This window comes from Halichondria panicea, chromosome 2 (genome assembly GCF_963675165.1).
Source record: "Halichondria panicea chromosome 2, odHalPani1.1, whole genome shotgun sequence".
Lineage (NCBI taxonomy): Eukaryota > Metazoa > Porifera > Demospongiae > Suberitida > Halichondriidae > Halichondria > Halichondria panicea.
In genome coordinates this window covers 8,004,204-8,029,745 of record NC_087378.1, presented here as the reverse complement: position 1 = coordinate 8,029,745, position 25,542 = coordinate 8,004,204, and the positions used below count along the sequence as shown (strand labels likewise).

Sequence of the window (25,542 nt, the reverse complement as noted above, 5' to 3'; positions counted from 1 at the left end):
AGGGGAGGGGCTAGGTGGATCTATCTCCATTGACAACATAGTGTCCTTTCACGGCTGCCTTTCCAATTCCAAGTACATGCACAGATATCATAAAGAATAGACAGTACTGAGAGATGCAGGCGTCTTATGCTGGGTAAGCCTTTTATGTTAATAGTAGACAACAAATTTCAATTTGCTTGCAATGCTGTACAGACCCTTGGCCAGTTACAATAGCCTGGAGGATGAACATTTGGCAGAGTATTTCTCCAACCCAAACACTATCAAGCATCTCAGAAAAATGGGGCTGGTGAGTATTAACATTTGTTCTTGCTACTAAATGCATCCTTCTCTCTCGAAAACTTTGCAGGTGACAAAAGATGGTAGAATTGTCAACGAAGGGACCATTCGGAGAAATGCATCTCAAAAGGAGCACAAAGCTCGTACTAAAGACCTTCTAGCTGACGCCATTGTCCGCAATGCTCTTGAGATTGAGGTAAGAGCTTAATTATATCTATCAGGTTTGACAATTTTTCCCTGCTGCAGAGAAAGCGTAGAGCTCTTCTCAGGAATAAATTAGAGCACCTTGCTAATATTGAAACTGTCCAACGTGTCAAGGTATAGCTCTGAACAAACTACGTGCTCGTGATTAATATTAAAAACATTTCCCCCATCATCTCCTAGAGCCAAAAATCTCATCCCTCTTGGGTTCAAGAGTTCAACCCCAGTGCGGTACCTACCATTCCCCCTCTTCTATCTGAAACCCTCGAGTCCCATTCTGATCAACTGGGCCTGTCATCAGACCAACTGTTTGAGATGAGGAGGCTAGTGGGAGAGTTTACCAGAGATAGGCGTGTGAGAACTAGGACCCGGAATCCTTACGAGTCCAGTCTGTGGTCTCGTAGTTCCTCTCCCCTGCCCCTGGCACCGAGACCACCCTCAGCACCAAGACCTCAAACCTCGATGCCCAATCAGAGTAGGAGACTACAACTAACACACCAGAATGGCAGACCAAGGGTATATAGTCTTTTAATTATTCCTTCATACTGGGTTTTTTTAGCACCCATTAACTAAATGTATATCAGGCTTCTCATTACATAGTTGTAAAGACACAGTGACACAACCTAGCTAGATGTTTTTTACTTATTACTATTTACAATTCAAACTCTGGCCCTGCAGACAGCACCTGGTGGTATTGGTACTCATTGTCTGTATCCTAGTCGCACACAGCCAGCTCGCTCCCAGGTCCTCATCAGTCTGCGATACACGGGCAAGAACCTACACCTGGAGGGATCCTATTGTAGCTCAGCCCTCTCTGAGGTTCTGATACTGCAGCAGCATTGTGGCGGGAACACCGTTCAACTGTACAAAGGAAGGGTGAGACCTAGAGGTATGTCATTGAGATATCACCACCTCATCTCACACTAATTTGCACCTCTTTATTTACGGTAACCGTACCAACTATTAGTCTCGCGGCTCCACAATCAGATTGTGGAGTATGGCCCACGAGACTAACGAACTATACCATACTCTTGCAGCTACCAATAGCTAGCGTTCAGTGCAGAGCTAACTACTAAGTATGCAGCTAATCAAATCACTATAACTTTTTTTTCAACAGAACAATTCACATTTGAGTCTAAACGTCACCTAAGCATGCCGTTTGGATTGACGATCTACCTTGATGGCATGATGGATTTGCGTGTCAGTACTTGCTGTGAGTACAGACATCAGTGTGGCAAGCTACTGGGCAGCAGGAGGGCACACTTTAGACTCATAAAGGTGGAGGGTGGGAGACCTTGTGTCAAGTAAGCAGCTAGTCAAGTACTGTTACTCACATTTAGTTTTATCTTTTCCGCAGATGTAACGCTGAAATTGAAAGAAAAGAAAAAAAGGACAAATTACACCGATCATTAGAGGAGGCCATCTCTGGACCATCAACAGAGGTAAAACATCAATGCGATTACTTACATGTATTAATTCATTGTGGTATATCTAATAGAATGATGAAGAACTCAATCAGCTTCTTGCGAGAAACACCAGTGCTGTGGAAGCAGTGCCCCCCAGTCCGACTGCAATGAATACCAATGCTGTGGAAGCAGTGCCCCCCAGTCCAACTGAAAGAAACACCAATGCTGTGGAAGCAGTGCCCCCCAGTCCGATTGCAACAAACGCCAATACTGTAGAAGCAGTGCCCCCTAGTCCGACTGAAAGAAACACCAATGCTGTGGAAGCAGTGCCCCCCAGTCCAATTGCAACGAACGCCAATACTGTTGAAGCAGTGCCCCCCAGTACCACTGCATCTCCTCCAAACTCACAAACACAAGTTGATAAGGAACAAGAACCTCTGGAATCAGAAAGAAAGAATTCTCCCGAACCAGAACAATTTGAAACAGATACCAAAGATAGCGAGGTTCAAGCTACAGAAGACATGTATGAAGATGATTTTGTCAAGAGTGAGTCTGTCGTTGATTCACAGCACTCGTCCGGAAGTAGTAACTCTTTGGTCAATGAAGAAAGTAAAACAAGTAGTCAATCTCACAGCAGATCTGCTAGTGCTAGCTCTGTTTCATCACGTTCGTCAGAAGAAAACATCTCTCCAGATATCAAAGAATCCAGTTCCTCTCTGTCAGAAACAAAATCTATCCCAGTCGATGTTAGTGCCTCAAATCCAAATACGACTACAGCTGTGAATGAAGAATATGAGTATGATGACGATGTGTTTGAAGAGCCTGAATTAGAAGACCATGTTGAGCAACAAGATGACAAGCAAGACTTACAAATGGAATCCACTGATCCAGTCCAAGAACCAGCCATGTCTCCCATCGAACAAACAGTACAAACTTTACTTATCACTGATAATTTAGAACTGGAGCAAAATGCGTCTGAGAATCCTCAACCAATACCAGAAAATGACAACAGTAATATAGCAAATGATTCTGCCACCGAAGAGAACAAGGAACAGGCTTTAACTGAGGTTACAAATGAACATACTGACACAGAAATAACTCCAACGGATCCCACTGTTCAAGAGAATCTACATGACCCTGATGACCCTATTCAAGCTGAAGAAGAGGGCCAAACTATTGAGAGCTCTTTCGAAAATGAAACTACTTCCTCTGTACATATTCCAGACCAACCAATGGAAGAGCCAGTTATTATATCTCACCAAGGTTCACCCCAATTATCACTAGTCGATATTCCCCCTGAGAATGTTACCACTTCCTCCAGTCTGTCTGCCTCCTTCACTCTCACAGAGGCTGTCAAAGCTATTGAAAAAACCTCTTCAGCCAATTCTCTCCACTCGATACTCAACGATAATTCCAGCAAGACGGCAAGCTCTATTGATTTAAGTGAACCCGATGAAGACATTCCTAATTTAGAGCAGAAGATTCTGGAGCTACCCAATCCTAACCTCATAGAAGCAGCGCCACAATCTCCTACAAATGCAGAAAACCAGCAAACTGTTCAACATGAGATATCAACTCAAGATGAAGTGAACAATGCAGATGATATACAACCTGTTGATGAAACTCAAGCTAATACTGATAATGAACCAAGAAGTGATCATACTGAAAGTGATGCCAGCTCCAGTTATCTCCCTGGCACAGTGGAAAGCAGTACAGCAACTTTAGCAACTGAAGATCAAGCAAAGAATACACCCAATACTTCAGAGCAAGGCAATTCACAAAGCCAATTAGATAATCAAGCCGATGCTGACAAAGAAGCAACAGATCTTGCTGAACAAACACTTACGAACACAGAAACCCAGCAAATTGTTCAAAACGATATTTCAACTCCAGATGAAGTAAGCAATGTAGTACATGCACATGCAGATGATCAAGCTGATACTGATAATGAACCAAGAAGTGATCATACTGAAAGTGATACTAGCTCCAGTCATCTCCCAGGCACAGTGGAGAGCAGTACAGCAACTTTAGCAACTGAAGATCAAGCACATGATAATTCAGAGCAAGACACAGTTTCCCAGTCAGAAACAGAAAGCAATATTGAACAGAACCATTTAGCCTCATCCCCCAGCCCTAGGCCTTCCCTTTCATCCTCTCTTACATCTGTTTCAAGTCGCTCAGATAATGTGTTCACATGAATGCTCTTTGAAATGCATTATTGTTGTCATAATTATTTTTTAAAAAGTTGTCAATTCAAGCATTTACAGAAGCTTATACATGTACATTGTAGAGTAAAAGAAAATAAACTGTGCAATTATTATTATAATTAAGTGGCTGGCTACACAATAAGGGGAGCATGTTCAGGCAAATTGCCTAATATGAATTTGTCCGTACTATAGGCTTCAAGTTCTGTCTTATTCAGCTCCCTAGCCTTGGTAGAGTTTATAATATCTTCTAGTGAGCTTGCACCACTGTTGGCAGTGCTTGTACCACCAGGAGCTTGTGTGGTTGGACCAACTGACTGAATAATAGGGGTAGAAACAGAATTAGCAATGGAAACAGTTTGTGAGTTCATCTGTTGAAACATGGAGACAAGTGGCGCAGATTGAGCAGCAGAGACCATTCCAGTATTTGCTGTACCAAATAGGGATTGTGACTGTCCCCCAAACATAGACGACACAGTAGGGCCAGAGAGGGAGGGGCCAAACACAGGCGTCTTGTTAGTGCCAGTGTCAGTGAATAATGAAGGGTTAGTGGTTGGACTAGCAGCAGCTCCAAATAGACCACCGGAGCTACCACCGTCTGCACCACCGAATAGAGCACCAGAATTGGATTGCTACAAGAGAGAACAAGAAAGCAAAGTAAAACAGTGACTAATGACTACAATTATGTATACTTACAAACTAGCCTAACCAGGTAATGCCTAATAGCCTAGCACACGATCTATAGACTATAGTCTGAGTGTATTAAGAATGATCTCACCATTGAGCCTATATCATCTGCTGTGATAGTACTGAATTGCCTCTGCGTCCTCATCTGTTTTTCACCAAGTTCAATTAGGCTCTGCAAATATTTTGCTGAGTTTCCTAGCGCATTTGCGTGGTAGGCCTCCCATCGTAGTTCATCAGTGGACACATCGACCAGGCCTGGCATACAGGGAGTCTCTTTAGCATATGCATAGCAGGAGAGGGGCCACATCTTGCTAGCACCCCACTCCTCCATGTCCACTCGAATACATTCACTAGGGAAGAGAATTAAACAAAACAATAATAAACATAAGAATAATTATTCTGTATGTAGGAATGATTCACAGTGTATATGATTGTACTCTCTCTTGGTTATCAGGCATTTATTTTTATCGATGACAGTACTTACGCAATATCCTTGGGTGAAGTGGGTTGGTCATTTCCTTGCTGAGAGTTTCTTCTATCATCTCTACTATTCCACTGACCACCCCCACCACCCCAGCGATCTTGTTGTTGTCTGCCTTGACCACCACCCCTCCAGCGATCTTGTTGCTGCCTGTCTTGACCACCCCTCCAGCGATCTTGTTGCTGCCTATCTTGACCACCCCTCCAGCGATCTTGTTGCTGCCTATCTTGACCACCACCCCAGCGATCTTGCTGCTGTCTGCCTTGATTGCTTTGACCTCCCCTACTCCAGTTATCTTGACGTCTCTCAGTATTGTTCCACTGGTCCTGGCCGTCATTACTCTTCTGTCCTAGCCTATCGAATGGGTTTCGTCTCGGCCCGTTATCTCTGCTCTGAGATCTACCACCTCTTCCACCGTCATCACTCCTCTCACTGAAGAGCTGAAATCGATTGCCACCTTGCTGCAAAATTCAGAAAGAAAGTTGTTTTTAATAAGTTCACCATCAACGCACTGTGTAGAAAATCTTAACATAATTATAATGGAAAATGTCATATTTTAGTGGCCTCTTACTTCAGACGATTACGATACAATTTTGAGCAAAAGACGTACAGTTCTTCCTTACCTTTGCTCCCCAACCTCTGTTGGAGTCATTGGAGTGAGGATTGGATTGCCCACCTACAGCAAACAAATTCATACACTGGTAATACAATACAAGCAAGTGACTAGTATACACATCAATGACATCAAGGACTAGAATGACACAGACCTCCTCTGCTGTTTCCTGACTGACCCCATCCTCTGTCAGTAGCTTCAACATTGCCTGTGGGATGGTAATTCCTGCAATTTGCACCGAACCTACATCTTCCTTCACGAAAAAACCTGCAAACAGTTTTTCCTCCTCCAGCCATATCTCCACTGGTTTTAAGACCACGCCTCCTTTATCTTGTTTATGCCAACTCAGCATGATAGAGGTGTGTCTATCCTTTGACCTTTAAATTAGTTTTTGTCTGGTACTGTATGGTGATTTTAGGCACTAAGTAGCTAGACAAAGATAGCATGCTTTAGCCCATTGCGTGAGTTACAAGAAACTAAGTACTTCTCTTGGATCACTTCTACTCGTACTCAGACGCAGTAAAAACTGGGAGGCGTTTAGAAAGCGTGCATCAATTGGAATGGAGTCAGACGGCAGCTTGCTGGACGGTGCCTCTCTGGCTAACGAGTGGAGTCTACCTGTACTGCCAGAAGGTGTGGACTACACAACAGCAGTCTCTGTGGCTACACACACACACACACATATTATGCATTGCAAATTAACATGTCTGTTGGTGCAATTTTTTCTTCTCACACTTCTGTTGCTTACCGTGTGTGTATTTGTTACGTGTGTGTTTGACTGCTTGTATGTATGTATGTCAAATGAACTTAGTATGTGCATGTGCGAAGAAACTAAAAACTAATTAATTATGTAAAATTAATCTAATTATTATAAATGGGTGTGGTTATAATTACCAACACATGCACACAGATAATTCCTCACATCCGAGCAGCTCTCAAGAAATGGCTGACATATTCGGAACAAGTGACGACGAAGAAGTCGTTGATTTCCCATTTGGTCTATCTTCTGACTTACCCGTCCCCAAGGGCTTTGAAGATATTACTCTGCCAGGGGGAAATGGAAATTCTCTTCTCAGTAACGCAGACTCTGAGTTGTTTCTAGCGGGATTTCGTCCCTCAGATAGCAGGGAGGCAACAAAGGCCAGCCCCCAAAAAGAAGAAGTACAAAAGGAGCGTGAAATTGAACCACAAGATGAAAAAATGGAGACTGTTGAGAAACAAAATGATAATAAGAAAGATATTGAACCTGGTAGGTCACTGCTTATGTACGTACTAGAGTCGGTTCTTTAAATAGAGTTCCGATGGTCCAATTTTAACAATTTTATGATTTTCTGAAAACTAAGAAGGAGCCTGTTCAGATGGTATGCTCAAATCTCAAATTTGGAACGGGCCACAATTTCCTATTTTTGGGAAAATACCGTGGGTTATAGCCCATGGTAAATTGTCGAAAACAGGCCAGAAATAGACTTTTGATTTTAAGGTCCCATCTTAACGAGCTCGTTGTAAGCTTTCAGAAAATCATAAAATTAACGTTATTGGACCAACGAAATTAAAGTTATGGTCGTTCAAAGATGCTTCATTTAACGCTAGGTCCCTGCAATTTGTATACGGAGAAATGTCACCTGTCCTACTGTTTTGCAAACATGTACACAGAATAACAAAATTACACCATGCATATAATCTCTCCAGTCTCAGATCACACTGAGAGTACAAAGGAGCCAGCAGCCGCAACTGAAGAGAGTGCTGAAACTCCGCCCAGTAAAGAAGCGGAGGCTTTAGTTCGCAAAAGTGCTCGTCTGAGAGCTAGAGTGGGTGACACAGAGAGTTGCTCAGAGCCAGAGCATGTTGAACCCTCCAAGCAGCCTCCTCCTCCTCCTGAGACACCACCCCCACCACCGGTGAAAGAAGAGTCACCGATACTAGAGCCAACAGGGGAGGAGGGTAAGATGGAGGATGTGGTGGTTGAGAAGAAGAAAGATAGCAGCCCGACTGTGAGTAGCAGTGAGGACTCTGGGTCTGATGATGACAGTGAGGGAGAGGACCCTAACAAGCTGTACTGTATCTGTCGACAGCCTCATGATGACAGGTGAGGTGTTGCGGTGTGATTTAATTAAAACCCAGCATAGTTGTTTGAGAGGTTGATTCAGTAATTGGCATAGTGTTTGAGAGGTGTAGAGGTGCGTGCATATTATGCAGAGGGTCAAATAGCAAGTGTTGTCAGTAGGCAGGTACGGGTGGGTGGAGATACATATGCACTTGTACCAGACTATTTGCCTATACTGTATATCAAACAGTTCTGCAGCAGAGGAGTAGGAATATGTTTTTGTAAGGGGGTGCTGAGGTAGCCAGAGGCCACTGAAAATTTTGGCATTCTACATTCCCGGAGATAAAATAATTCTGAGCAAATTTGGTATAAAATTATCAGTATCAAAATTTGCCAAAATAATTAATTCTACGTGAGTTTACCTGGATAAATTGTTCTGCTATATATACTTTAAATCTGTTAAGTGGGTATGAATATAAGAGTATCTACGATGTGGTTCATCTAGCTGACCTTTGTACTGTGCACATAACTATGCTAGTATAGCTAGCTCAGTAACTATTAGCTACTAGCCTCGACTACTAGCTGCTATATCAAGCTAGCTAGCTGTTCTGAACTTCATGGAGCAAGTAGGTAAGGTAGCTTGAGATAAGGGGGTGCTCCAGCACCCTGAGCACCCGTGCTTCCTATGCCACTGTGCAGTGTGGGGTCAGTACAGGCTTTTCAAGAACACAGTATAAATTTCACCCACCCATCCACACCCACACACACACACGTAGGTTCATGATTTGCTGTGACGTGTGTGAGGACTGGTTCCATGGCAACTGCGTGGGGATCACCGTGGGACAGGGCAAGAAAATGGAGAGAGAGGGAAGAGAGTATGTGTGTCCTGTCTGCTTGCAGAGGCAGCACATGACCAAGGAGGAGGCAGCTGCTAGCAGGTGGGGGGCTATATAATCAGTGTGTAGTGTGGTCACCCTGATAAGCAGGTCACCTTCTATTATAATAATACCTGGATAATGGGCCCCAGGGTCTCCATCCATAGCATGTGCTTGGACCTGTGTTAGCAAACCACCTCTTTATGGCCAGTTCACTGTTTTGTATAATAATTTATAAACAAAGCGGTGAATTACAGAATTACAGCAAACAAGTTGAGGGTGTTTATTGGGTAGAAGCTTGTGCTGGTATTGGTTTATACAACTGTATACAGTATGTATATGGTGCTTATTAGACTCGCAAGCCACTCCTTTTTCTCTGATTGGACCGGGACGGATGCAGTACTAGGATTTTATTTTCCTACCTCTTAATTCGACTTGAGAGGTACAGTGTATACGGAATACATAGCTCAACGGAATACATAGCTTATCCATTTTAACTGCCTACTTTCTCTTCTCTGTTATACATCATAGTTTCAATCATCAGCGAAATACATTTTTTATTGTCATCATTTTAGTTACCATGGCGAGTGAGTTGTTATGTAAAAGATACCTGATGTGTGCAATCACTGAAACCATGCTAAGTAAGCTATTAAGTGTCAGCTTTGCTAAGTTCTTTGAATTCTTGCAGGCGGGTACAATTTTATATGCTAAATTTGTATAATTATGTGCTAGTTCAGAGAAAACCAAGTGGCTTGCGAGTCTAGCATTAGTGTTAGACCAAAACTTAGTCATTAGTATCTGCACTGTGCATAAACCAAAGCTGTATTGTATACATGTGCAGAAAGCATTGCTAAAACACTGTACATCATGTGTATGTGATTACCCCAGGTCTGCCAGACAGCTGCAGAGGGAGGTGGCCAGAGATAAGGTCATCAAGAAGAAACTGGCTGCCCAAGGCCTCACTGAACCACATGCTAAGCGTCGGCGCACTCTCTCTGGCTCTACTCCCACGGATGGGTACGGGATGTCTCAGTTGTTCCTCCCGGACAATGCCCCCCGTGGGGGGGACGTGAGCAGCACTTCGGAACAAGAGGACGTTAAACCTAATGCAAATGTGAGTAGTTACTGCACTGGTACAAGCTAGCACTAAATGGGAATAATGTTTACAACTCAGTTGGTAGGCCCTAACAGTATGATTGTGTATTTCAAACTTTGTGTACACAGTGTGTAGTTTGGGAGAATGACCATTGTTAGGCTAGGCTGTTAAGTGCCTTATATCATTGTGACAACTACCTATAACCATTGTAGGCTGTCTGTTAATGGCCTTTACATGCTTTACTAGCTGTCCTCCTAATGTATAATTAAATACACATACTGTACACTTCATTTTGCAGGATCTGCTTTACTACGACTGTGTCATCTCTAGCTGCCCCAACAAGTCCTTGCCACCATCCATCTACTGTAGCTCAGAGTGCATTGAGAAACATGTGAGCAGCTCCCTCAGGAGGCTGGCTAGTCGCGGTATTAAAGTATCAACAAATGCTTCTGAGTTTGTGAAGGGCTCTGGTGGTGTCGGTGTAGTGGAGAAGGCCACTAATAAGATACTGATGGGAATGTGTGCCCCCAGTGAGAGAGAGTTGGTGCCCTGGCTGCAATCTCACCCATCCTACCAAGTCCTCATTCCTGACAAGGGGAAGAAATGTCAGTGGACAATAATCTGTATTTGTTTGTCAAATGACTCTTCTTCCTCCTAAAGTGGCAGATTCCACCCACGCAATAACATAATATCTGTTCACCTTTCCTTTGTTGTTTGTTCTAAAGCTAACTAAAAAAAAATGCACTTTATAATGGCTTTCACCAGAATCAAGTGTTACTTCGTCCCATAGCCAAGCTGAAGTCCACTAGAGTGAAAGTGAAAGCTGAGGCAAAGACAGAGGAGATCAAGTACCCCACTCTCATGGACCCTGACTCAGTACGTGCCAATGCCAAGAAAGCTCTCTATCAGATACTGTGGAAGAGGTGAGGACAAACACTGTGTCTCTCTCAGCTTTATTTGTAGCACATGATTATAGTACATGTATGTATTTGCGCTTATTTCCACAATGTGAATGGTAATGAAGCTCCTACTTATTTCCAATGCATACGTACTGGTTGTAATATACACCTGCATTCTGTGTGAGTGGGAGTCTTATACTCTATTCATGCACTCAGTCTCTCCATATTAGCTGTTAGTCTTAATGTGCAGTTTTTATAAGTACAAAAGTGCAGTAAACCCATACGCATAGGGACATGAATAAAACGATACACACACACACACAGCAGCAGAGTCACAGTTACTTTGTAAGCTTTTAAAGTTCATCGATAATTCACCCTCGCAACAGGAACCTGCATGGAACATCAGACAAAAACTTAATCGACAAAATAGTTGGGAAATTCTTGCAAAGGAGCCTTCAAAAGCACACTTCTAAAGTTCATCACACAGCCTAGCTACAGCTGCTCACCTCAATATGCAGACCGGCTGCCACCATTGCTGCAGGTAGATTCCTCTGATATAGAGACTCCTGAGCAATACCAAGTCCACCAACTGATTGTTGCATAGCGTCTTGCAACTGGAAAGCTGGTTGTGTGTCCTGTAGAGGCTGCACACACTGAGCTCCTGGATAATTAGTAGCCTCAAACAGTCCATGACCAATAGGTGCCCCAGTCTCTTGCACAGGTTGCTCAAGAGCATCCGCTCCAGCATCGAGTGGTAGTGGCCTCTGATCTTCTGCATGTACAGCTTGCAGTACAGCATTCTGAGCTTTAGCCACTATTGCAAGCACTAGCTTACAGCACTTGATAGCTATTAGCAGGAGCAGCAGGCTTACAGCTGCTTCTAGTAATGAGACTGGATACATTATTCTGTCTTGAACAAAACTTGTCTTTATCATCAAATGAATGGCTAGCATACTGTGTATGGTTTTATAGTGTTGCTGCCGCCAGGAAGCCACAAGTAGCTGCCTTAGCAAAACAGAGAATCATTGTAAAGCGCACAAGTAGCTGCCTGTTATATGTGGCCCAGAGTAGCCAACATTGCTCCATATTTGTAAATTTGGACACATACTCCATTTATACTGCTTACCAAAATTTTAGTCAGCAACATTCCTTTCTCTGTTCTAATTAATAACCAATGAATTTTAATTTGTAATTACTAACACATAAACCTAAACCACCCACACACCACATGTTTGTGAGGATGGTCCCGTACTAAGAACTAATTTAGGATATAGGAAGAGGTTGCCGGGGGAAACCCAAACACAGTGACCCAACAATCCTGATAGTCATCCTCACTTGTCAGATTCTCTCTAGAGGGGGTATTTAGTGGTTCAAGTAGAGGGAGGATTCACTCAGTAGTTAGTCTAATGCAACTTGTCTCTCTTTTAGCCCCCCCCCCGCACACACACACCATTGAGTTTCTCTCCGTGCTGGAGGGCGCCATACGCTGCATACACCACCCACACCACACACAACACACACACCTACACTCCACACCACACACACACACACACACACACCCTAGGCACGGGGACGCTGCTGACATGTCCTCAGTCACACAGTCTGCAGTGGAGGCCATTGCTCACGACATAGAGGAGAAGCTATTCAACCTCAACCAAGACATCAACCCCAAATACAAGAATAAGTATCGTAGCCTCATCTTCAATCTCAAGGACTCCAAAAACCAGGGTCTATTCAGGAAAGTGCTGACTAAGGAGATAGGCTCACGTGAGCTGGTGAGGATGAGCAGTGAGAAGCTGGCATCCAAAGAGCTAGCAGCTTGGAGGGAGAGCACCCTCAAGAAGGTAGGCATTAGCTCTATTGGGTTAGGTAAATGTATTGGTATCATGTAAATGTATTGGTAATGTATCTGTATTGGTAACACTGTAAGCTGTGCCCAGGTAAATGCTTGTGTATGGCTGTATTGGTAACACAGTAAGATACAACTGTACATTGCCTTGAACAGTTGTAATAATCCAGGTGTTCTGTGATAGTTCAATCCCCACTATGTTCATGTTCCAGGACCTGGAGATGATCAAGCAACGTGAAGAGGAGGCTGGAGCTCTCGGAGAGGTTATCAGAAAGGTCACTCACAAGGGAGAAATAGAGATAGACTCCTCTGAGATAGGAGACAAGGTTATTATGGAGGTGTGTGTGTATCATGCAGCAGCTGTACATACATGTATGCTTCTCTGTGTGTACTGCATCAATATCTTTACTGTTTAGTCTGACCTTACTGTATAATAATTATGTATGTATATAATGTACATGTAGAAGTCTTCTTGACTGTGCATATTGCACCAGTTCTCACAGTTTTCAAATTTCTCTTTTGTCTTCCCTCAGAGTTCCTCCATTACTGACTCCCCCAAACCAGCCCGTGTGGAGTCAACCAAGCTTGACTCAAAACCCCATTCCAAGTCTAAAAAGCAATCATCTGATGCCAAGAGCCCAGACAATAAAGGGACTAGCGGAGGTGGCATCTTGGCTCTACTGCAGAGCACCACCTCAGAGCATGGTCAGCACTTGTACGATCATCACTGTGATATCTGTACGGGGAAGATGAAGCCGCCCACTCTCTCCACATCTCCCCCACCCTCACCAGACTCACGCATGCACGAGGACGCCCACACCACAGAGCACACGTTAGTGACTTGTTGTTTGGACACTGTTTACTCTTCCTCCATGTGTGGTTTGTACACATGCTTTACATGTACATAAAGCCAGTAGGCTTATTAGGATTGGCACCACTTTTGTAGCTTTTTATCCTACATTGCAAATGTTGTTGTGGAATTTTATTACTTATATACCGTATAGCGGGTAATTATCATTGCATTGCATGTGTTCCGGTAAACCTCAATGTTTTCGTGGAGTAAATTTCTACATGTACTGATGCATTTACAAATACACATAATTAAGCTTAACCCTTTTACTCACGAAAATCACCGCTGTCAAGTTAAAATATTTTTACCCCACGAAAATTCCCCGCTATACGGTTTACATGTTTACACAACAACACACAATAATGGATGTTGTTACTACATGTACTTCTTCCTCCAGATCCCCTGACTCTGTGGTGAAGCCTCTGTCCCCTGTCCCCCAGTATGACCCACACAAGGTTCTGTGGAGGGGACCTGTCAGTATGGTGGGGCTGTCTCAGTTCTCCTCCACTGCCTATCCCGTGTCTGGCCACACAGATTATATTGCAGAGGTAGTGTCAATGATGTGCTTAGATCAGTGATTGCGTGGTTATAGCAGCATAACATGGGACGTTGAGTCTTGTTGATTCCTGTTTTGATACCTAACTTTGAGTGCCATAACTTGCATTGTTCATATTTCTTTGGAAGGCCTATGTATTTAGATCAGTGGTGGCATTTCGTTTTCTCAATGAAAAGGCATGGTGTATTATAAACTTCACTTTCATATGAAGATCTGTTAGATCATGTGATGTCATGTGATCTCTCCTCCCATTGCAGCACCTACCCAAGGCCATGCATGTGATGGGCAGGATAGCGTATGCACAGGTGTGGGACTACCTGGACAAGATACGGAGCAGTGGCAGCAAGGTGCGTGATCCACTAACAATGAAGTGATGTGTACAGTGTAACCACCATGTGCTGTAACTACTGTATAGCTACAGTGTAACAATCATGTGCTGTAACTACTGTATAGCTACAGTGTAACCACCATGTGCTGTAACTACTGTATAGCCACAGTGTAACAATCATGTGCTGTAACTACTGTATAGCTACAGTGTAACAATCATGTGCTGTAACTACTGTATAGCCACAGTGTAACAATCATGTGCTGTAACTACTGTATAGCTACAGTGTAACAATCATGTGCTGTAACTACTGTATAGCTACAGTGTAACCACCATGTGCTGTAACTACTGTATAGCTACAGTGTAACAACCATGTGCTGTAACTACTGTATAGCTACAGTGTAACCACCATGTGCTGTAACTACTGTATAGCGGGTATATTTCGACGATATAAACTTTCGCGGAAAGACCGTTAGAAAGGTTTTCATGGATTTAATGCGGAATAGCAGTGTTTAACATTTTATACCCTTGAAATATACCATCGTGATAGTTGAATATTATATACACACAGAGAACAATGTGTAATGTGGCATCCATCTGGCCATATATTTACATGGCTGTTGTACTTGCTGTAGAGGTGTGCATTGACCTTATTCTTAGGGAGGCCTAGGCTCTATATTTGTACCTGTTACAAATGCAAGCTACTTAAGCATCATTATGTAAACAGTTACTTTCTGAAACCACCTGTACACACACACACACACACACACACACACACACACACACACACACACACACACACACACACGTCAGGAAATCTGTGTGATTCACTTTGGTTGGCCAGAGGAGGAACAAGATGCTTACGTCTCCATGTTCAACTACCTCCTGAGAAAGCATCGCTCTGGAGTTATCATCTCCAGTGGTCCTGATGCTATCAAGGACATGTACCTTGTGCCCCTCCCCGGACATTGGGACGTACCCGAGCAGCTGCTGCCAATCACTGGACCAGGTGGGTGGGGTCGGAAAAAGTAGTTTTACATGTACTGTACGCATGATTATAAGCATGCATTTTACTTGTAGATCTATGTGTACAGTAGAACAGGTGGTTTTTTCTACATATCAGGCCTCTTTTCGGAGCTATCTTTGATTGTCTATTACTTGTGTTGCAAACGTCCGATTTCCCATGTATTTAGTAGCTGTTTGGTAGTGCTACACTATATGATGTGGTTAGATCAGTGATTTATTTCGGGCCCAAATTGTCCCCATTTTCTGACAAAGGGCGTGGGCTATAAGTCACTGAGGGTATTATCAGTTTTAAGGACTTCTGTACGTGCGCATAATCCTGAGTAACAGTACAAAAAGTGTTCATGACATAGATGCATATAGCCATGAGCTTAACATTCTAGGATATGCAGTATGTAATATTGTGTCAATTTCAGAATCCCTCCTCCTCCCCCTCCTCTACAGGTCTCCCTGTGGGCAGAAGTGACATGATGCTGGGTGTGATTGTCCACAGCAAGAGCAGGAGGATGTCTCTACACTCCAACCACTCCTCTCCTATCACTCGCATCAAGGCCGAGGTTACCTTCAAGAGACACCGCTCCTCATCAAACGATACAGAAGGTCTGCAACGAAAGAAAAACAAAGTTGAGATAGGATTTGGTGACCGAACCCCCCCTCCAATTAGTTCAAAGCACCGAGCAGAGATGAAAAGAGAGCCTGTAAAAAATGAAGATGATGACAGTACTCCGTATTCTCCCTCAAAAATGTATGAAGACTCTTCGTTTGATGATGCTCTGAGTTCAAAACCTGCTGTCGAAGTTAAGAAAGAAAAACCTAAAACTGTGCAAATGTCATTTTACGGCGAACATCAACCAGCCAGCTCCAAGTCAACCGTTGCAGTACCCTCACCCGTCAAAGCTATACCTGTAGTTAATTCCCCTAAACCTGTAGCTACTTCCTCTGAAGATACCACTAATAAACTGATTGACATTAACACTACAGCTGTGGCTGCATCACTGAAGAGTGCCCTCAACCTCCCACCTACTGCTAACATTCAAACTCTCCTTGCCAATCTATCCAGCTCTAAACTGAAGGAGCTAGCCTCTGCTGTGTCGACTTTAGAGAAAATCTCCGATGGGCCTATAGATCAATCAACCCTGGCTGCTGCAGGAACTGGGAAACTAAGAGCTGTTTTTAGTTCAGACGGGCCTAGTAACTCATCACCCCCTGTGCCTAGTGTTCCTGCCAGCGGACCCAGTGAGCCCCCACCACATCGACAATCACTCCAGCAGGTAACACCTCAGGACCAACCGACACATCTCTATCAACCACAAGAGTCACAGTTTCGTACCGAGTGGGACCAACGTCACCAACGGCCTCCATTTCGTCCTGAACCACCTCCTCCTCCCCAGCAGCAGCAGCAGCAGTACCACCCTCAAGATACTCCCTACCAGCAACCAACACCTAACCAACCGCCTCCTCCTAATCACGGCCCAATGAATGACCTCCCCCCACCGCCTAGTAACGATCCTTCGTACCCCCCACCGCCTAGTAACGATCCTTCGTACCCCCCACCACCTAATAACGATCCTTCATATCCTCCTCCACAGCATAATGACCCATCCTCCTATCATCCTCCACAAGCAGAGCAGCATTCTTGGAGAGACCCGCGCACAAATTGGGGACAGCAGCAACAATATCAACACGAGCACCAACAACCACAAGATGATGGCTGGAACAGAGATGAGAGATTCAACAACAATAGTGGGCGTGGTTATAGGGGCGGCTACAGGGGACGTGGGGAGAGGAGGGGAACATGGGATAAAGACCATCGCTCAGAACACGGAGATAGATACAGAGGCTATCACACATGATTGTTGGAAACTATATTATTAGTATTGGAACATTATACTTTGCCATCTCTTTGCAACGACTATTCCATTTTCCACGATAATAATTATTTTTGGCATGCGTAGTTTACTGATTATTACATGTACGTATTTCATTAAACGACAATCAATTGATCATAATTATGAAAAAAATTATTGATGGCATAAAATTTAGGTTGATTGAACATGTCGAGTGTGTCTGAACATTCATTGATACAATATTCGCTCATAAATTTAAAACAGTAAAAAAAAATATTTCTAACAGAACAGAGCTAAGCAGTTACATCTTTATAGAGTTTCTGATCACAACGCAATGTCTCCACACCTTCTACCGACAGGTACCCAGCAGTCTGGTATAGTTGGCAAGCTTCGAACAGTACACTGGCAGTCTCTATGTAGATCCTTCTGTAGCCTCTCTCTCTTATTCTCTCCTCTAGTTTCTGCATGGGGAGGGATTGTGGACATCATTAAATTCAAAATAGTACATGTACGGTAGAGATTAGACTCTAGTCACGCATGCATTTTTCAAGGAAAGGTCAAGTAAGGTACTGCGACTATAATTACGGCTATAAAAGTACGACACATATAAATAGAGGGAAGTTGATACAGTCCTTGATCACCGATCACTGTACGTACCTCTAGAATATATCGTCCCAGTTTCTTCCCCCTTGCCTCTGGCAGTAAGTACATTTTTCTTATCTCCACAGCACCAGGCTCGCTCACTTCATAATAGGCACCAGTTCCGACCAGCCTCTGGTTACTAACATCAATGACCACCCAGAATTCTCCTCTCTCGTTCTTTAGATAGTGTTCCTCCACGTCAATGGCGTCTAGGTCTGCTCCCTGGGGCTCAAATTGGAGGCCATAAGGCTCTAGACATTGCTTGATCACTTGCGCAGCTTCATCTCTATCGCTTGCCGTCCACTTTCTTACTGAATAGTTTCCATTCTTGAAGACCTCCATGGCTCTGATGAAAGTAATAAAGGTACTGGTCGTCATGAAAATTAATATAAAATTAATAATATAAAATGTAGCAGCAGCCTAGTGACGACCCATTACCCTATAATTATACAAATTTACCTCATTATAGCAATTATGGTAACTTGAGAAATTATTTATTGACAAATTTTTGTAAACAATAATATTTATTATTGATGCTGCATGAAGTACACAAGAATGTAGTGACAACTATATGAGGGGGGGGGCTACTCATCTAAATAACACACGAGCCAAACAATGTTCACACGTACATTTAATACTATACACAAGTAAGAGTTCGGTGCAGCAGAATTAAAAACACAGATGAATGCTTTTGCCATCAGCTTTCGTGAGATTGCAAAAATCATGAGGGGTTTGAGAGAGTGCTTTTCAAAAGGAAAAAACAAAAAATGATTATGATAATAACAACTCTGGTTTAGATACAATGATAATTTTCAAAACGAAAAGAACCAAAAATTATAATGATAATCAAACAGAGAATCAGAAATAAGGAAGAATAGGGAAAAAACAATAACTGTGAGATCCAGAATAAATAAATAAAATAAGCTTAACTCTCACTTGTAACCATACTCGGCTGTGGCATCGATGTATTAAAAGCTGGTGTGTTTTTCGGCTGAAACTGTACATAATTATCAGGTATTTCTTGTTTTGGACGATTCTGTGGTTTCCCGGTACTCATTGGAAGTTCGACACTCTCGTGGTCACTGTCCCTTCGTCTTGTCGATTGCCTCCTCCCATCTACGTTCTCGTACTGTTCATTCGTCATGGACCCGCGTCTTCTCTCTGATGATGTGCTCAACTCCACATTCTGATAATCCGGAGTGTACACACGTTGGGGAACATCTTTCAAGTCTTGGGGAAGAGGGTGGTTCACGTAAATGTCTTGTTTTGTTTCTCTGATGGTGGGAAGGGTATCGTAATTGTTGCGTGCAGCAGCTGTGTTGTGTGGGCCAGGCTTGTTTGAGGAATGCGATAGAGTGTTGTATGCTTGTGGTTTTGGAACTGACATTGGGTTAGTGTGATTAGGTAACGCTAAAGGTGGTGCTTTACTCATCTGTACATAGCCGCCCATCATGTCATCGTTTGCACTCGGATGAACCATTGTCTCGTACTCAGCTTCGCCTCCTCTTACTACGACTCGAGTTTGTGGACCAAAACCTGGGACCACTTCATACATTGGAACATGCTCAGGATCCATAGAGCCAACCACGTCACCATCACATTCATCTTGAGGGGGTGATATTGATCGCGAATGATTCCCACTCAACTGTCCTTCCTCGAAACTAGGCTCCATAGATTCTCCCGATCGAGCTGAGACCTCATTGAAGCTGCCGCTGCCCATAGGTGAGTTGATGCTGCTGTTGCTGCTCCGTCTTATGTCTCTTGGGTTAGAAGCGTCTCTCTTGCGTCTGATAGAGGGGTGCTTATCGAGGCGAACAGGAGGACCTTCAAGTTTGGGTGCGGTGAAACTTCCTGGAGAGCCCACAAAACCAGAATCATGATCGATAGAACGGCTTCGAGAAAGGAGTGGATTTGAGTGTCCTAGTGATCCCACGGAATTCTCACGTTGGTATGCGGGGTGGAAGTTTGCATCGAAAGAAGCACGAGGTGAATCGTATAGACTTGGAGTATGAGTGTGTATCGGTACAGCAGTCCCATCTCCTTTGAATAGGAAGCTACAGAAAATAGAAGACATAATGAGTCAATGCAAAGGAAGTACATGTCATTTAATAGAAATTGTATTTTGTAGGTATAAACAAGTACAGGATATTAACACAACCTGTGGCTACATTCTATATTGAGGGGAATCTGTTGGCTATAGAAACCAGGGCTACAAAAGATAATAACCAAGCAACAATAGGGGGGCTGAGGGCAAGTCCAATTTCTACACATATAGGGTTAGCTACTCCAGAGCCTAGCATATGGGGTGATCCACCAAGCCCTCATGACTACATGTATGCAAACAATGTGTAGGAGATATCACTTCATGGAACTCAATACCACCAAATTAGTACTTGTAATTAAGTAGAATGCCAAGGAAATAGGATATATACAACACGTTCCAATAAGCATGCTACACCTAATCAATATCTAGCACCTATAGACACAGCATCAACAGTTGACCTTCTTATATAAGCACAGGTAAGAAAGCTTGTGATAGCTTAGATTACTCAGAGTAAGTTCTAGTGTAGGAAAGAACTAATGGTGTAATTTTAGCTAGCTAACAATAACTAATTGACCTTTTAGGTTGTGGGCTTGGTTAAGTGATAAGTGAGAACAATGATATAATCATAGTCCACATGATGCTTGACCTTTGTTAGATCACATGTGCATCACAAGCTATTATCACATCTGCACAAAGCATTGATTGACTATGTTCATAAATTATACAGTTTTTTTAGCAGCTAAAACAATCTTTTGAAGGGAACAAAAGATCAAAAAAACAACATTCTATACAGCCTCTAAAATCTAACAGGCAAACAAAACCTCAAACATTGTGGTAAAGTTGAGTAACCAACTTTATAGTACACATAACAAAACCTGTCACCTCAATACTGACCACAAACACATTACACTATTTAACCAACAAGCCCACCAAGTCACTAAATGGATCCACTTACTTGTGGAGCGTTTCTCTTAGGGCCTGAGCATCATTGAAGCCAGAATACATCCACACCAGCCCTGGACCACCGAAACACCTGCGCCCAATCTCCACAAACACTAGGTTGCCTGTAGGGAACAGCATTTGTAATCATTATTAAAGCATAATCATTCATCACTTGCTAAACTTATACGGCACCATACGCAACAAATAAGTACTACAGCAGTTGAGTTGTAACAGCAGTTGAGTTGTAAAGTAAAGCACACATACTATCTGTCTTGCCTGTTGGTTGCATGACACAATCTAGTCTAGTCTACTGACCTGTTTTGCCTGTTCTCCTCATTTTGTCACGGTCCCAGCTCAGCAGAGGAGTGGTAGGGTCAGCCGGGTTGTAGATGTTCAGAGTGCCAACTTGTTTGCCAGGGATTCCACTTTTCAAGGCGAGTACATTGATTCCGATTATACGACAGCGCGTTCCAACACCCTCTGGTAGAATGTACACCATCCAAGCAGAATCTGTGCAGAGGAAGGCAGCGTGTAATGATGCGTGTAGAAATTTACAGCTAATATAGACAAACAGGATATTAGGACGATGAGATAAGTTCCTGCTAACAAGTTGGCAGGCATGACCAGTGACAGAGGAGATGCCATCAGACACAGGAAGCCGAGAACCCCAAAACCAATGCTACTAGCCAAGTCTAAACCATACTCACAAAAATAACCCGATTAGACAGTTTAGTCTCCCAGCACAACTATTGTCCTACACACAAAGACCTAGTTTTGTCTGGTCCCTGGGTAATTTGTAAAAGCACATGTTCTGTACACGCTCTCTCTGTGTAATATACATGAGCACCATCTAAACAAATAAATAGCCAAAAGTCTAGTGGGAAACAAACACTAGCCATCTCAGATTAGCAATGGTATCTATAGGCATGTGAACAGTAACCGAAGCAGTGTAACCACCCACCCCTGCAAAAGCTAAGCTATAGCTATCTGATATTGTCTGCCAGTGTTTTGATAGCACCAAAGGTCAGCATATTCATTCATTGTCAATCAAAACCACATGCATGCTACACTATGACACTGCACATGTGCAGAGGGCAATTTAAATTTTCCAAGAGATCAGATAAAAGCCATGTGACCTACTACATTGTAATTAATAAACACTATGAAGGAAAGGAAACATCATGAATCCATTTATATCTAATGAATGCAGGCTGACAAGAAGTGAACATATACAATGGATATTGTTATTTCCTAGGAGGAAGTAAACTGAAATTTTAACAGAAGCTTGTAAACAAACTTGTTATTAAACAGAGTAGATAGGAAAGTGAAACCGCTATGTTGAAAGACAAATCAACCCACACAATAATAAATAAACACAAAGCCCCTAGCTAGATACACATACATTACACCATTAAGCTATCGTAACATAGTTCTAAAATAAACTTACTTGCTCCGTATTTCTTTGCCTCTAGTCTCAGTCTCAGAGTGTCTTTAATTGGGTTGAGCTTGGGTTCTTCTGGTATACTTGACTTTGGGTACATGATGAGCAGTTGTAATAGACGTACCCAGCGCAATCTATCATTTTCCGTCTCCGTACGAAATTCGTGTGCCTCTCCACTTTTTGTTACAATACAAAATATGTGGGTACCACCGACTGTTCCACTGCCACTGTCGATAACTCCAGATCCAGACCCACCCGAATTAAAGCTGCTAGGGGAAACACTTAGTCGTTGAGAAGCAGTCGTGGATGAGTAAGCACTTGCGCTTGATCCTGAATAACTTGAATCGATTTGCGCAGATTCAAGCTTGACTACGTTCTTCGGTTTTTGACCCGGCTTCTCGTAATCTTCAAATAAGCAGACTTGAGCAACTGGTGCTTTGGGGTCATCAGACTCTACTCCACAAAATGCAGCAACAAAGCGACTCTACATGAAAGGGAAAATAGTTATGACCATCACTCAGTAAATATTAGCAGATTTATCACTCATTTTCGCCCAAAAACATGATAATCGCAAAAATCTTAATTACTTAAAAATTTACCTTCCAACTGCTGTTATTTTTCTTCCTGTACTTCATTTTGCTCCTGAGCACCTCACGACCTTTGCTGGAGATGGACATCTTGGACATCTTAGACTGGAGTTATTAGTATAATTATGCCAAACCTGTGCAAAGAAATAAGTATGAATATAAATTACAAAATTGGTGTGTGGGTGGTCAAGCATACATTTTTGCAAAGCTTTATGGCGCCGGCGCCAAGGTCCTTGGCAACCTGAGCTAAGTCTCTTTTGCAGGCAAATTAAGCCTTCACACACTTGCATATAGCCGTTGCAACCTTTTGCAAACAAAGCAAACGATAACCTTGCATATTAAAGCTATAGGATCCATGCTTAAAGCTTTTCTGGGTGGTCTTACAGCTCAAGATTGTATGCTTTTTGCATGGCGGTAAATTATTAGTGCACAGTGCATGTGGTTAGTCAAGATCAAAAGCTCGAAGACAATGAGCTAAAAATGACAGCTAGGCAAACAGAGGAATGCTCGGTTTCAGCACTTTTCAAACTCGCTAGCACGGCATTAGTACAATATCAAGCTTGGATATAGCTAAACAGTACTAATACAGCTAGTCTAGATACTTCACTTACTTGAACTTGAGAGTTAATAAATTATTTCTTAGACTGCTTGATTTTGCCAACACTGACAGAGCACTAGACGAACGAGATGTAGCTGACCAGTAGCACAAGAAGAGAAGTAGACTAACTTAGTTAACTAGCTAGCTGGTTAATACTTACTTTTTACTTTAAATCTGTATACTGACCACAAGATTCACCGCGCGAGCTCTAATGACTACAAAAATTATGTTAGAGGGGAGGAGCTCGAGGCTGGTAAAAATTGGGGTGTTCAGGATGCATGTACAGTCATAGTCTCATGAATCAGCCGCACTTCCCAAGAAGACTAGCTATGGCTGCTATTACATGTATACTTGTGATAAAGTACCTCATTCTCTCCCAAATAAGCTGTAATTATTGCAACTGTACAGCGGTTACATGTGATGTCACGGTCACGTTGAAAATGCTCCTATAAGTTACTTCTATTTTGGGAACAATTTAGCTGATTGCATTCTACTCCCAAAGCAACAGTATCCATGTACGAATTAAACGATGACTCTGGTGAGAATGTTCAGAGCTTGTACCTAATCTAAAGGAACAAGATCACACTCTTATACAACATGATGATCAAAGGATAGTCAGACTCATGTGATGTGCTTAAGGGCATACAGTTATTGTGGGACCAATGTTCCGAAAAATTCTTTCATCTGGTAGATACAATCAACAAACATTTATTAACATGGGAACGATATGCATGCACATTCCAATATTCCATGGCTATTTTTAGGTTAAGGCATCAATCTGAGACTTAGACAAAATAATTATATCTTGATCGAGAGGTGGGACCATTTTGCACAATACAGTATGAATCAGTTTATACAGTCTACACCCTCCTCCACACTTGTATCGTGTGCATGGAGACCACCCGCAGAGCCCCTCCCACATATTTTGGCAATACCTTGAATTCAAGTCTAACAAATGTAAACAATGTTTTTTACTCGGTCCAAAAAACCTTTCACCAGACATTAAGGTCGTGTACACGTAAGAATGTATGGCACGACGTACTATAGGATTATAGGATGTCATTATATAAATTGCCATGGAAACGCACTGTAAACAGTGCACATTCCTTGTGCATAATGATCGTCATGAATTTTAACATAACTAGTATTCATTATTTGTTTACAAGGCACACTAAGAACGGAACTTCTGTACAAACAAAAAGTTTATTATTTTGGTTGCAACATCACTATAGTTTCAAATGAGAGGGTGGGCAGCTGCTTAGGAGGCAATGAACACTACAATTATATATATACATCCGATATGAATGCAATTCCATATAGCGAGCGGGTTATTTTCGAGGCAATACATGTTTGCAGATTGCTCACACTAAACAATTCGCAGATTTTATTTCGAGGATAGAGGTTTAAATGACAACACCCCTACTTCAACCGGAAATGTAAACCAATTTTCGAGGCAAGGTCAATCTTTGAAAACCTCGAAAATAAACATTAATAGAAGTGTACATCATTATATGCAGAGTTGGTGTCATGTTCACCTGAATCACACTTACACACTTTACGAAAGTATATTTGGACCCTATGACACAGTGTGTGTGTGTGTGTGTGTATGTGTGTGTGCATGTGTAAACAGCTTATAGGGTACCAGTAAACAAACACTCAAACACTCACACTCTGCCATACATGTACAAGTATTATTCTGCACTCCATATTGTGTCAAATCCACTACTATAATTATACTAGGAGGAGCAGTTCATATCATATGACCTAGTTACACGCATGGCCATTGAGGACCACATATGCAGCCTACCATAATTATGCATGCTGTCCCCATGCACACACTATGACCTAGTTACACACATGGCCATTGAGGACCACATGTGCAGCCTACCATAATTATGCATGCTGTCCCCATGCACACACAGTGACCTAGTTACACGCATGGCCATTGAGGACCACATGTGCAGCCTACCATAATTATGCATGCTGTCCCCATGCACACACAGTGACCTAGTTACACGCATGGCCATTGAGGACCACATGTGCAGCCTACCATAAT

The 25,542-nt window shown here is 42.7% G+C and overlaps 5 protein-coding genes across 6 annotated transcripts; 2 read left to right on the top strand and 3 right to left on the bottom strand.

Annotated features, from left to right (window-relative positions):
* Positions 1-6: 6 nt before the first annotated feature.
* LOC135331234 (glutamate-rich protein 3-like) lies at positions 7-4,081 on the top strand. Its single transcript, XM_064526322.1, has 9 exons — positions 7-133; positions 193-286; positions 347-472; positions 523-594; positions 661-993; positions 1,156-1,366; positions 1,595-1,781; positions 1,835-1,919; positions 1,976-4,081. Exons 1-9 carry the CDS (start codon positions 114-116, stop codon positions 4,079-4,081), a joined length of 3,234 nt encoding a protein of 1,077 aa, XP_064382392.1. The 5' UTR covers positions 7-113.
* Positions 4,082-4,098: 17 nt separating this feature from the next.
* Positions 4,099-6,199, bottom strand: LOC135331247 (uncharacterized). Its single transcript, XM_064526337.1, has 5 exons — positions 6,023-6,199; positions 5,879-5,931; positions 5,259-5,716; positions 4,866-5,124; positions 4,099-4,719 (listed from the first exon to the last, which is right to left on the bottom strand). Exons 1-5 carry the CDS (start codon positions 6,162-6,164, stop codon positions 4,222-4,224), a joined length of 1,410 nt encoding a protein of 469 aa, XP_064382407.1. The 5' UTR covers positions 6,165-6,199; the 3' UTR covers positions 4,099-4,221.
* Positions 6,200-6,238: 39 nt separating this feature from the next.
* Positions 6,239-17,409, top strand: LOC135331233 (death-inducer obliterator 1-like). Of its 2 annotated transcripts, none has more exons than XM_064526321.1 (14): positions 6,239-6,501; positions 6,779-7,117; positions 7,558-7,954; positions 8,689-8,850; positions 9,676-9,901; positions 10,182-10,488; positions 10,674-10,806; positions 12,347-12,626; positions 12,844-12,957; positions 13,165-13,463; positions 13,879-14,029; positions 14,295-14,384; positions 15,176-15,371; positions 15,830-17,409. In XM_064526321.1, exons 1-14 carry the CDS (start codon positions 6,429-6,431, stop codon positions 17,236-17,238), a joined length of 4,176 nt encoding a protein of 1,391 aa, XP_064382391.1. In that variant the 5' UTR covers positions 6,239-6,428; the 3' UTR covers positions 17,239-17,409. The 2 variants fall into 2 exon arrangements, with proteins under 2 accessions (XP_064382391.1, XP_064382390.1); XM_064526320.1 differs by having other exon boundaries at positions 12,844-12,969.
* A 33-nt stretch (positions 17,410-17,442) lies between these two features.
* LOC135331266 (uncharacterized N-acetyltransferase YjgM-like) lies at positions 17,443-18,239 on the bottom strand. The gene is made up of 2 exons (XM_064526364.1): positions 17,890-18,239; positions 17,443-17,693 (listed from the first exon to the last, which is right to left on the bottom strand). The coding sequence occupies exons 1-2, from the start codon at positions 18,214-18,216 to the stop codon at positions 17,526-17,528; spliced, it is 495 nt and encodes a 164-aa protein (XP_064382434.1). The 5' UTR covers positions 18,217-18,239; the 3' UTR covers positions 17,443-17,525.
* A 140-nt stretch (positions 18,240-18,379) lies between these two features.
* On the bottom strand, positions 18,380-23,702 carry LOC135331238 (uncharacterized). The gene is made up of 6 exons (XM_064526325.1): positions 23,500-23,702; positions 22,901-23,022; positions 22,308-22,785; positions 21,176-21,370; positions 20,874-20,982; positions 18,380-19,928 (listed from the first exon to the last, which is right to left on the bottom strand). The coding sequence occupies exons 2-6, from the start codon at positions 22,985-22,987 to the stop codon at positions 18,800-18,802; spliced, it is 1,998 nt and encodes a 665-aa protein (XP_064382395.1). The 5' UTR covers positions 22,988-23,022; positions 23,500-23,702; the 3' UTR covers positions 18,380-18,799.
* Positions 23,703-25,542: the final 1,840 nt, after the last annotated feature.

What these genes read in the sequence shown, in the direction of transcription:
- LOC135331266 (XM_064526364.1), bottom strand. Translation starts at nt 18,216, where the DNA reads ATGGAGGTCTTCAAGAATGGAAACTATTCAGTAAGAAAGTGGACGGCA. An exon ending in TGGGACGATATATTCTAGAG is followed by an intron (nt 17,694 to 17,889) that starts GTACGTACAGTG and finishes CTCCCCATGCAG; the next exon opens with AAACTAGAGGAGAGAATAAG.
- LOC135331233 (XM_064526320.1), top strand. Translation starts at nt 6,429, where the DNA reads ATGGAGTCAGACGGCAGCTTGCTGGACGGTGCCTCTCTGGCTAACGAG. An exon ending in TCTACCTGTACTGCCAGAAG is followed by an intron (nt 6,502 to 6,778) that starts GTGTGGACTACA and finishes ACATGCACACAG; the next exon opens with ATAATTCCTCACATCCGAGC. An exon ending in GAGGAGGCAGCTGCTAGCAG is followed by an intron (nt 8,851 to 9,675) that starts GTGGGGGGCTAT and finishes TGATTACCCCAG; the next exon opens with GTCTGCCAGACAGCTGCAGA.
- LOC135331247 (XM_064526337.1), bottom strand. Translation starts at nt 6,164, where the DNA reads ATGGCTGGAGGAGGAAAAACTGTTTGCAGGTTTTTTCGTGAAGGAAGA. An exon ending in GTCAGGAAACAGCAGAGGAG is followed by an intron (nt 5,932 to 6,022) that starts GTCTGTGTCATT and finishes TGTTTGCTGTAG; the next exon opens with GTGGGCAATCCAATCCTCAC. An exon ending in ACAGAGGTTGGGGAGCAAAG is followed by an intron (nt 5,717 to 5,878) that starts GTAAGGAAGAAC and finishes TGAATTTTGCAG; the next exon opens with CAAGGTGGCAATCGATTTCA.
- LOC135331238 (XM_064526325.1), bottom strand. Translation starts at nt 22,987, where the DNA reads ATGTCCAAGATGTCCATCTCCAGCAAAGGTCGTGAGGTGCTCAGGAGC. An exon ending in GGCAAAGAAATACGGAGCAA is followed by an intron (nt 21,371 to 22,307) that starts GTAAGTTTATTT and finishes TCCTCTGCACAG; the next exon opens with ATTCTGCTTGGATGGTGTAC. An exon ending in CTAAGAGAAACGCTCCACAA is followed by an intron (nt 19,929 to 20,873) that starts GTAAGTGGATCC and finishes TATTTTCTGTAG; the next exon opens with CTTCCTATTCAAAGGAGATG.
- LOC135331234 (XM_064526322.1), top strand. Translation starts at nt 114, where the DNA reads ATGCAGGCGTCTTATGCTGG. An exon ending in AAACTGTCCAACGTGTCAAG is followed by an intron (nt 595 to 660) that starts GTATAGCTCTGA and finishes ATCATCTCCTAG; the next exon opens with AGCCAAAAATCTCATCCCTC. An exon ending in AGGAAGGGTGAGACCTAGAG is followed by an intron (nt 1,367 to 1,594) that starts GTATGTCATTGA and finishes TTTTTTCAACAG; the next exon opens with AACAATTCACATTTGAGTCT.